Source organism: Myxocyprinus asiaticus, chromosome 45 (genome assembly GCF_019703515.2).
Source record: "Myxocyprinus asiaticus isolate MX2 ecotype Aquarium Trade chromosome 45, UBuf_Myxa_2, whole genome shotgun sequence".
NCBI lineage: Eukaryota > Metazoa > Chordata > Actinopteri > Cypriniformes > Catostomidae > Myxocyprinus > Myxocyprinus asiaticus.
Genome location: NC_059388.1, coordinates 25,418,657 through 25,431,007, shown reverse-complemented (window position 1 = coordinate 25,431,007; position 12,351 = coordinate 25,418,657). Strand labels below are relative to the sequence as shown.

Below are 12,351 nucleotides of genomic sequence, written 5' to 3'. Positions count from 1 at the left end.
TTTGTCTACAAAACTAATTTCAAACATTTAAGCATACGCCTTCAGATCAAAAGATCATGAGAAACATTTCAGTCAAGTGTTTCAAAACTTTTGACCAGTAGTGTATATATATATATATATATATATATATATATATATATATATATATACGGTACGTAACTCATATACACAAGTTTCTACAATATTCAGGTTGTGACAGAATGCAATAATCTGTAACAATCTGAGTCTAATTTTTCAAATCGATGATATATTGCAATATTTTTTACTCATTTGTTATTCTTAGGGTATTCTTAATGTTTGGATTTTGCTTGAATATAAATAATTTATTCATTCAATATTATAATATATTATATACTGTATATTTTATTGGATACAGATATGCCTGGTGTTTTATGTGTGTGTGTGTGTTTGCTTGTGGTCTTGCTGGTTTAGTTGAATCTAGTTTGATTATTTTTCAGCGAGCCTGTCTCAACACACCTGCCATGCACACTAAAAACACACACACACGCACACACACACACACACACACACACATGCTTGATTGCATCAGACAGGTAGTGGTTCTCAGCTATCATATAAATCTCCCCGTGTCGCTCTCTCACCTGTGGCCTGCAGTGCGTGTTGGCAGCTTCATTCACATTTTTTCTTCACCATTCATTCATTATTCTGTTCTCTCTAGCTACACATCATTCTCCTGCTCTCTCCCCTCCTCCCTCGCTTCCTCCCTCCATTTCCATTTCCTCTTTTTTCTTTTCATTAATACTGTTTGCCAAGACATCACTGTTACTATTGCTCATACTGTACTTAGAGTTAGAGATTTTTCAAATTCTTGCTCCATTTGTGCTACCGACAAGAACAATACCTCAAATTATGCGACTTGTTGAAGAGAGGTGTGCTCTTACTTTTCTGACCAATCTGACTTGTGATTTTAATTTGACAGATGATAAAAGAGGTGGAAATCCCATATACTTGCAGCACTTTGTTAAAGCCATATCTAGAGAAGTTTAATTTTGCCTCTGTATCTCTCTGTTTATTCACGTACAGTTATGACCTTGCGTTTGCATTGAACAGAGCTGAGAAAATATGAAAAACGGACTTAATCAGGGATTAATTCAGAGGGGGTGTTTGTGTTGTGTATCTCTATAGATTTATGTATATTTGAATCCTGTCTGAGAATATGCAAACACACACATAGTCTTCAAACAAACATTTATATAGAGCAGAAAAAGGAAACGCTAAGAGGGTAAATTTCACCCCAATGTTAGAGGAATATCAATACAGCAGGAACTGCAATGGCTTGGTCAATATACTGTACTAATGGGATAGTTCAGCCAAAAATGAAAATTTTGTCACTTTCTCACCCTCATGTTGTTCCAAACCCTTATGACTTTCTTTCGTGGAACACATAAGGAAATGTTAGGTAGAATGACAGCTTAAGTCACCATTCACTTTCACCATTGTATGGAAAAAAGGTGCAATGGAAGTGAATGGTGAGTCTGACAGTCTACCTAACATATCCTTTTGTGTTCGACAGAAAAATTATCATTTGGGTTTGGAACAACAAAGGGTGAGTAAATGATGACAGAATTTCCATTTTCCAACTGCCTCTTTAAGCGCTACTGCATTAGTATAGCTCACACTCCTAACACACCTGTAGCTTAAGCCATGTGCTTACTGAGAATGAGGTCAGTAGGGGTCATAGACCTTTACTTTTTCATTTCAATCAAACCATGTCTATCAGATCTCAGAAATCAGCTGAATTAAGTAGGGATCAGCACTGTGTGTGTACAGGGGAGAGACAGAGAGAAAGAGAGAAAGAGAGAGAGAGAGAGAGAGAGAGAGAAAGAAAGGGTTGATTTTAGAATACCCATTTGCTGATAAAGTCCCTGAGAAAATCTGACATCTGCCAGCACCCATAAAAGCTTTCAAAAACACTGAGCAAAGAATTAGGGAATATTTGCTTAGGCAATCTCGGACTGTTGCTATGCTACCGCATACACAAAAAAACACACTTTAAACACACACCCTTCAGCGTGGCTGGACATAATGCCACGGATGCTTCCAGTCACACACACACACACGAAACACAGTTTTGCTCTTTCTGTGTTCGTAAAGCCCATTTTTCTATTTCTGAGATCTGCAATCTTTTTGGGTCTTGGGAGAATCTCAGAAAGCTTGCCAAGAATATGATTTCACTGCAAAATCCACAATTTTCTGCTATTAAATTAGTTTAAACCACTTAATGTTCACCATACATTGAAACTAATAGATAATTTCAATCTTGCACTCAAAAACAAACAAACAAATGTATAATTACAAAAAAATATCACGTCAATTGGTTCCCAAGTGTTAAAGGTCTTCACTGTAATTTTCTCACCACTCAACAATCAACAAGTTTAGCTTCACGATTAAATGTATATGTTAAGTAATTTTAGATCTTAATCAGATGGTAATACCATGGTATTTACTTGATACTAGAAGGCACTTTTAAGGATACCATGTTATTACCATACTATATGTCAAAAATACAATGCACATACCATGGTAACATGTCCAAATGTAAATTTTTGTAAGTGACAACACTGATATTAAATATTTTGACTGTACCAGTCGAACCACCTCTGTTCTACCAAAATTATTAAACTGTTGCAAACAAGTACTGTACCAGTATGTATAGTTCACACCTCTGTAGTAATAAATTAGGCTTTAAACTCTCTCTCTCTCTCTCTTTTAAAGGGGTGCATTCTCAGAGGTGGTCTTGGCTGAGGAGCGGACCACAGGAAAGATGTTTGCTGTCAAGTGTATTCCTAAAAAGGCCCTGAAGGGGAAGGAGAGCAGCATCGAGAACGAAATCGCTGTTTTGCGCAGGTGAGTTCCGTTTCTTGCACCTTACTCCAGTACCTGTACCCATGGCAACCGCCTCTTCTACACTAATTTCCTCAGTTTGCCAGCTGATAGGAGCTTGTTTGCCTGAGGTTTGACCTCCAGTTACCGTGGTAACTCTGATGCCCTCGTCCAATTACAGCAGGGAAGCTCTCACTGATGTTCTCTCTATCTATGAAGCGGCACACGTACTAACTGAGACCAGAAGTGTAGACTGAGGCTTTGGAATGAAATACTAGCGTACTTCTTACTGCACAGTATATACTGTATGCTGCCTACTTAAAAAATAATATGCGAGACAGTATGCATGTATAAACATTTCAAACAGTAGTATGCTACATTGTGAATGTGGACAGATGCTTTGGCTGTGGAATAGGATACTGCCAGACTGCATAGTACTGTGTTTACACGGAATGCTGCCTGAGGTCTGCACAATTAATCGAATAAATATTTGAGATTACAATTACCACTGCCACAATTAACTGATCGCGAAAAGTATAAATTACAGCATTCCATGTAGGTCTATTTTCTATTTAATTTTCATTCCCACTTTATATAAGGTGTCTTTAACTACTATGTACTAACATGAAAATACATACAATCAGGGATGTGCGAGACTAGTCGACTAAACAGTTCAGATGCTTTGTTATGTTTGGCTTTATATTTTTACAAAGGCTTTGCTTAAATTACTATCATTTTAATGTTACATTTGAAATATAATTAATATTACAATTATTTAAAAAAGAGGATATCTGGAGCAGATGTATACAAAGTTTCATTTCACCTCAGGCTGCCTGTGCTTCTTCCCTCTCTCAATCGTGGCATGCACAGAAAAAATTTGTCTTGGAAGATGATTAAAGAATCTATGGAAATCACTTCGGTCATGGTGCTGGTGCAGGAAGCGGATTTCCGAAACGTTGGCTTGCAAGTCGCTATTGATGTTTTCACAATTAAGTCTTCTTTTGAATCTGTGCGTGCTTGCAAGTTATTTTCCCACTGAACGGGCTTTTTCAAGTGTATGATAATCGCCTCAGGTGAGTCAGGACCCATCTTTCACTGGACCTTGTTGACATGTTAATTTTGCTCATCAAAACTGAATGCTCTAAGCTCTAAATCCTCATGGTGGCATAGTGACTTGCCTCAATCCGGGTTGCAGAGGATGAATCTCAGTTGCCACCGCGTCTGAGACAGTCAATCCACGCATCTTATCACGTGGCTTGTTGAGCACTTTACCGCGGAGACCTAGCGCGTGTGGAGGCTCACGCTATTCTCCGCGGCATCCATGCACAACTTTATGCCACAAATGCTGCCGATTGAGCTTAACTTGTATTGAACCCAGAATATTCTTTTAAGTGGTCTTAAATGTTGGGATCCTCTCCAGACTCCGGTTAGGTTACTGTAAGGTTACCATACTCATGTACCATGGTATTTAAGTGGTTCTCCAAAGTACTTCAAAGAAAACCATGGTATTACTATCAGGTGGTGTTTGTCCTAAAATCATGGTATTACCATAAACAAAAAACCAGGGGAGTACCATGGTGCTTTTTTTTTAATAATGCCAGTCTTAAAGAAAATACATCAGAACACCCTTTCAAATAAAAGCAGCAAGCTCAACATGTTTCTCAGGTGTTTTCCCTCCACCGGTGCAAATGAGAGCAGGCGTGTTCTGTGTGGCTGGCATACATATGGTGTGTGTAACGGATGTTCTCCCCCAAGACTCTGAAAAAACCGCTTCTGATTCTAATATGACCTTCTGTTTTCACCGCTATCATACCTTAGAGATTGGATGCACAGCTTTGTCCTTCAAGTCTCTGTGTCCCTCAAATCATAGCAACCGGATGATTGACAGCTTGTCGGCCGTCTCCCGGGTGATGCCATAGGTCTGCAATTAGATAGAGTGAGCGAACACATGAGTGAACGAGGCTGAGCATATTCATAGGCTGTCTGTTCAGCTGCCAGCATATGTATGACAATGATTTACAGTGTACAGAGAGCAAAAGATCTTCCCTTTGCATCTACAAATGAGATAATGAGATGCCCTCATAGGATGTAGTTTAATCGTCACAATACCAAGAGAGAATCACTAACATGAGGTATTGCCTGACTGTTTAATATTATGTTTAGATACTTGACTCTACTCAATATTACCTTACATGGGACAAACTCATTGCTCAGACTGGGTTGCTCTTTCATACAGCTCAGGAAAAATAATGGCGTTCTCATCTACATTGTGTCTTAACAGAAACAAAAAAGAAACAGCCTCAGCTTTCAGAGGAAAATAGCTAGTGAATGAATTCTTTTTATTGGCAGTCAGTAGTGTTTTTCAGTAAAATAATGGAATAGAGAGGGTTATTTTGTTCCTTGTTCTGCTTTCACCCCTATTCCTTAGTGATTTTTCTCTTGAATCAAAAGAGATGGTTTCAGAGGCAGCGAATGAGTCGTGCTACAGCTCCTGCCCACTCACTGCAGAAGGGAGGAGAGAGAGAGAAACAGACAGAGGTAATAAACGAGCAAATGAAAGAGTAATATAAAAGCAGTGAATGGCTTTGTAATCCTTCAGCAGACAAGTTCCATATTCAGTTGAAAAAAATCAATATAGCAAAGGGTGAATCGACTTCCAGGTTTCATTATAAATGAAAAATGGGGCATGTCGCTGCTTATTCATTTGTTTCCAGAGCCAACACTTGTATATGCTGCATCGGAGGTGATTCCTAGTTCACTGAATTGTGAATTGATATGAAACCAGCCTCTCAATCAATCACCTGCTTACAGTATTTGTACCTCAGTAGGTTTTTATATGTTTGTAATTAACATTTTTTATTGATTCTTACAATAATTAAAGAAAAGAAAAAACAAATAAACATAGAATCAACATTTAAACCCCACAACCACCCCTCCCAATCCCCGACCCCCAACAAACATCCCTGTGGTCACACGAGTATATACAAACACAAAAAAAAGCAAACAAACACACACACACACACACATAAAATATATATATATATAATAATAATAATAATCATACATATTTAAAACTATACTGCTCTCTCCACAGCCCCACCCCGAGAGCCCTCCAAAAACTCCAAATAGTTGCCCCATTTCCCAACAAAAAAATCCAAGTTACCCCGTCTTCCAAATGACACCTCCTCAAAGGCCGCCACCACTCCCGAAATGGGGGCGCTCCAGCTGACCTCCAACCCCTCAAAATAATCTGCCTGGCGATCATCACACTGGTCGGAACCCAACTCTCTGTGTGTCTATTCCCCACATCGATGACCGCCCCATCGCCCAAAACACAGAGTCTAGGGCAAAACGAAACCTGAGTGCCCAACACGTCACACACAAAACTCTGAACCTTCCAACCAAGCCATGTCTCCATCCTCCGATTGCCATCACCAGCAGGTGGGTGTGTCTTTAAGAACAAGCCTATACAATCTAGAGGGGGTCCAATAAAATCTATGTAAAATCTTGAATTGCATAATGCATCTTTGCATCCATAATTATAATCAAAATTATGATTTGCAATCATAATTGCATCTCTAGATGCAGACTTGACATTTTTTAGAAACCTAGCCCACACTCCCTCCTCCAATACCAAGTTGAAATCTTTCTCCCATAATCTCTTGATAGAAGTTAAAGCTCCATCCCCCAGACTCTGAGAGACAATCCACTCATATTAACATTTGACATTTTGACATATTAGAAAAAATTGATTCAAAATTGTGTCAAAAACAAAATTATAAAGACCACATTCCAACATTAGAGCAACAAACAAAACCCGAACTTCCCCCAGAACAAAAAAACAGAAAAAAGAAAAATGTGCGCATTAACCCCAACTGGCGTCCATCCCTCTAAACTCAAACAGTCCATGTAGTCTGGGTACAAGAAAATGCTGTGGTTCTTCCAAGAAAGCCTTCCTTTACTCCTTGCCTCGCGTAACACACACAATCTTTATTGGATGATCTCAGAAATTTGGCCAGAATTGATCGGGGCCTGTCTCCTTCAGCAGATCTCCGAGCCGGAACTCTGTGAGCTCACTTGATTTCCAGCTTATGGCCTGTTATGTCGAGCAGACTTGGGAAGAGCTCGTCTAGGAATTTCACCATATCTCGGCCTTCTTCGTTCTCAGGAATTCCAACAATTTGGACGTTGTTTCACTGGTTACGATTCTCTAAGTCTTCCAACTTTTCCCAAATGCGTTCCAAGTCCATCTTGGTCGCTAGTGGGTTAGCAGCTAATTCCCTCTCTGAAGACTCCAGATAATCGATCTGTTTCTCGACGTCCCCCACTCTTGTAACGAACTCAGAGAACTTCGTCTCCATGGCAGTGATCGATCGACGTATTACAGCAAGATCCTCCAAGTCAGCAACGACCTTCGCCAGCATTGCCAACATGCTCGACAGTTGACACTGAATCTCTCCCACCGCACCGTCCAAACTGAGTCCCCGGTCTACGGCCCTGTCAGGGGTATCAGCTTGAGCACGTAAGTGTCTTTTAATGTCTCCAGAGCTGGAATTCTTTGACATATTGTCTTCATAGAACAGTTATGGAACACAGTGTATCAAATCTCACCGGCTTTTGACACAAAAAGTATTAAAAACTAGCAAAGTGCGCAGAGCTCGCCGTTCACACGTCCGACCCTCACATGGTGCCACGTGACTCCAGGTTTTTATATGTTAAAGAAACAGTTCACCCCAAAATAAAAATACTGTCTTCATTTAGTCGCCCTCATGTTGTTCCAAACCCAGAATGTTTTGCAGAATGTTCATGCTGCCCTTTTTTTTGTTGTTGTTGGATTTTCTCCCCTTTTCTCCCCAGTTTGGAATGCCCAATTCCAAATGCGCTCTAAGTCCTCGTGGTGGCGTAGTGACTCCCTTCAATCCGGCTCACACTATTCTCTGAGGCATCCACGCACAACTCACCACGTGCCCCACCGAGAGCGAGAACCACATTATAGTGACCATGAAGAGGTTAACCCAACGTGACTCTACCCACCCTAGCAACCGTGCCAACTGGTTGCTTTCGAAGCCTGAGTCACTCAGCATGCCCTGGATTCGAACTTGTGACAGGTGTGGTAGACAGCATCTTTACTTGCTGAGCTACCCAGGCCCCCTGTTCATGCTGCTCTTTAATGAAAACAAACAGAAATAAAAGTTCCAAAAAGCACCTTAAAAGTTTCATAAAAGTAACCAATATGACTAGAGGATTATATTTCAAGTCTTTTGAAACCATACGAAAGCTTTGTGTGAGGAACAGACTGAAATTTAAGTCGTTATTCAATGAAATTCTTCCCCTTCTGGCATAGCTCTCAAATCTTATTCACTCAAGTTTCAATAACAACTCAAATATCAGTCTGTTACTTACAAAAAGCTATCATATGGCTTTAGAAGATATGGAATATAGTACATAAGTCATATGAACTACTTTAATGGTGCTTTTTTTGAAAGTGTGAAACTCGACAGTGGTTGGTCACCATCCACTTACACTGAATGGAAAAGAGCAGTGTGAACATTCTAACATTAACATGCCAAATAACTTTAAAGAATGTCACGGAGTGATGGCATAATTTATTTATTTTTTTGGGTTAAATTTCCTAAACTACTACATGAAGAGCATTTCTAACAAAAACAGATGACTCTAAATCCATCTCTGAGTGCAGTGTGACTGCTCGGTCGCAGTTTACTGCAGTCAGTGAGGCTTTTGTTCCCTGAATTGAAACCTATTTCTGTTTTATCTGGACTCTAAACGCCAATGAAAGGGCAGTTAGTGAGTTGATTGCTCCTTACCTGTGAGGATCGACCTTTTCTGAACATATGGATGAACAAAGAGTTAATTATAGGAAAAAAACAAAACAAATGTATCATCTGTCTTTTTGTACTTACTGATGTCCATTATCGATGTGTGTGTGCGTGTGTTGTTCTGGACATCTTGTTATTGTCCACTCATTTGCGTCATTGCCTGGGTTGTTATCATGTGCCAGTTGGACTGGCTGATCAGAATTCACTTAAAATGCAACACTAACTTGTACACACACAGCCACCATGACGGTGTTACCATGACGAGCAGAGAGAGAGAGAGAGAGAGAGAGAGAGAGAGAGAGAGAGAGAGAGAGAGAGAGAGAGAGAGAGAGAGAGAGAGAGAGAGAGAGAGAGAGAGAGAGAGAGAGAGAGAGAGAGAGATGTTAACTGCAGGGATGTAAAGGGGAAGGAGAGGAGAAGAAAAACAAAACCAAAAAATATTAGCAGTTGATACTGCACAGATGAAATAAGCCTTTTTGAAAGAGGCAGGCTAACAGCACAGTAGCTGTGTCTAAATGCTTCGTAAACTTTGGACTAAATAGTTATTAGAGATTTAGAGTTTAGCCCTATATATATTAGGACTGTTGATTAAACAATCATGTTAATTTAGTCCAATAAATTATATAAATGAATCTGAATCTGATTCTGGATTGCATCAATCTCAGATAATGTCTTCTCTGGTGCAAAAATCGCCAAATAATTCTACAAAATGACATCAGCCTTGTTGCACAAGTGATGGTGGGCTCTAGCTGGTGAAGTGATTAAGGGCTTAGACCGTTCCATTTAGACCCATTGCACGTGTTCCCACAGTAGTAGGCACTCGTGCAACATAAGTAATGACATCCGAGTCCATGAGACAGAGTGAAGTTAGCGATCGGAGTGTATACAGATTTTATACTCCACTTTTTCTATTGTGTAATCAATGCTTTACTCGTCTGCCACAATAATGTAATGTATTTCAATTATCTAAATTATTCATCATATATTTTATATTTATAATAATCATTTTTATTTGGGGGCCTTTGTCGGCAAATATTGATATATACTGTACAATTAGCTGTGATTAAGATAATATAATCGGCATATCATGTAATTAATTCGATTACAAATTTTAATGGATTGACAGCCCTAATATTTACCTCCTGTGGACGCGAGCGTGACTTCTGTGTGCACTTTCCATTTAATTTTTTGATTTGTAAATAGTAGCACCTAATAAACAAGCAAAAAAATAATAATTACTAGAGCAAATAGTTTTCCTAAAAATTGATGTCCTCATGTGTGGACAGTGGGACTAAGTTGTGAAATTTTAAGAAATACCAAGCTATAGAAAGTCCGATTTGTATTGTGTGTCCAGGAGTGTTGGTTATTCATATTTTTGAGACTTTACAGACATTTCAGCTGATTTTCTGTAAAGCTGAATAAATAATTCCAATTAGAAGCATCATCCTATCACTGCCAACCATGTTAAAATAAAGTTTTAAATTATAAAATTCTGAATCTATGTACCGATTACCATTGTCCCATGTCTGCCAATCATGTTGAGTGGTCCAAACATCATCTGCAGACTGAAACTGAACTTTTAGTTGGATTTTAGGAGTGAATTCACTTAGCTGCATAGAAAGCTATAGGATGCTCCCCTGCTCCCTATTTAGTGAATGACTTAACCTCCAGTGTGCTGTCTGTCTTCACTGGTCTCAAAACAGTTTAAAATGCACCTTATTTTCATCCTAACTCCATACATAGCCTCTGAAGGCAACATTTTTCAACTTTTGGATGAACAGTTATTCTCAATTTGAAAATGCACTGTAAATATAGAGGAATGCATTTACTAATGTTCATGAATAGCACCTTATTGTACATTGATAACGAAATTAAACATAAAATGTATATTAAAATGAAGCTAAATGTCACGCATGCTGTTGTGTCACGTGACTCGGTGCGGCATAAGTTAACCCTTTAAATGACAGTCTAGAGTCTTGTGAACAGTAATCAGTTGTTTTTTGTTCATTTAAATTATGTGTTGCCTATAGCGAATCCAAAACAACGAGTCCTCGCATGAGGCCATGGGGTCGCACGAGGATATATAAGCACTGAACTGGTAAGCAAAAGGTTGTTGATTCAATCCCCACAACCACCACCACTGTGTCCTTGAGCAAGGCACTTAACTCCAGGTTGCTCCAGGGTGATTGTCCCTGTAATAAGGGCACTGTAAGTTGCTTTGGATAAAAGCATCTGCCAAATGCATAAATGTAAATGTAAGTATACCCTAATGGGATTGTTCACCTAAAATGAGTTGAAGTCAAATTACTTTGGAACAACATAAGGGGTAGTAAATGATTTTTCATTTTTGGGTGAACTATCCCTTTAAGTGACTGAAGTATGTGTACTAGTGCATGCAACTTTGTGGCATATAACATTGCATTGTTTATTGTAGATTTTATGGGCGTATGGAAATGTTCACTGCTTAAGTATTCATATGTTTGTGAGCAGATTCATAATGTTCCACTTGCTTAAATTCATTCCTAAATAAATCCTAAGGCAGAGTGAGCCAGACTGCAGCACACACACAAAATAGTTTTCGTTTAAAAAAAAGATTTGAATGATTTAATACAAATTTGTCTCTCCTGCAGCTGAGCCTGCCTTCAGGATGTTTTTTATGACAAAGAGATGCAATATTTCTACCGAGCACACTGTTCACAAATGTAAATTTTTTTTTTTAATTCAGCAATGAGCTTTTACTCAGTGAAACACGAAAAATATGCAGTAGTCGCAATAGCAATACTTGTAGGTATTGGTTTACCTTCATAAGCATATAATACATATAATAAACATAGAATGATTGTCATGTTTTCATTGAGAGGCACAAGATAAAACATATTGAGAATTATCTGTGAAATGTTTTCAGATGTATATGTCACATATGAATACTGTGTGTTACTGCATAACAATATCCAGTTTAATAAATACCTGATATTGTCCATTAATACATCTAAATTAGTTTTTTTTTTTTTGCATTCTGTTGCAGAATCAAGCATGAGAACATTGTGGCTTTGGAAGACATCTATGAAAGCACCAATCACCTCTACCTTATAATGCAACTGTAAGTGTGTTCAACTCATACAAATGTACCTCATGTAAATCTGTCTTTTAGTCCAATCGACGCACATATAAGCAGGAAAATACCCGGTTAAAACTGCATGTTTGTTTGTGTGTGTACTGGATCAAAGATAACAGGTAAAGCTCGCACACCCATGCAGCTGTTAAATTAAGTCTCATTAATAAATAAGAGTCATCAGTGTTGAGAGGTGCTTTTCACAGCATGAAGGTTATAATATCAAGCTATTGTTTATGAATGAAAGTAATCACAATCTTATTTTGTCATGTACCCACACACATAAACACTGTCTTTCACTCTCTCTCTTTAGGAATGATAAGTGTCCTGAATAATGCTTCTTGATGGCATCTTTTGCTTTTAAAGATTTCACAATTGTCTCTACTGTGTATTTCCTATTGAAACAGGAACATCTAGAGAGCATTTGATTGGACATAATTTGGATACACCTTTGAGTGTAAGATGTGTCATCAATATTTTTAGTCCATTTCCCCAGAAGAGAAAGAATAATTAAATGTGTATAAATGCTTAAAGATCTATTTGTCAGTTTTTAAGATT

General features: G+C 38.5%; 1 protein-coding gene across 1 annotated transcript in view; it reads left to right on the top strand.

Moving 5' to 3' along the window:
• The window catches only part of camk1da (calcium/calmodulin-dependent protein kinase 1Da), a 70,274-nt gene that overhangs the window by 31,690 nt on the left and 26,233 nt on the right, over positions 1–12,351 (top strand). Inside the window, exons 2-3 of the mRNA XM_051688565.1 lie at positions 2,737–2,868; positions 11,707–11,781. Of these exons, the coding sequence (XP_051544525.1) occupies positions 2,737–2,868; positions 11,707–11,781 (207 nt within the window). The remainder of the gene's footprint in view (positions 1–2,736; positions 2,869–11,706; positions 11,782–12,351) is intronic.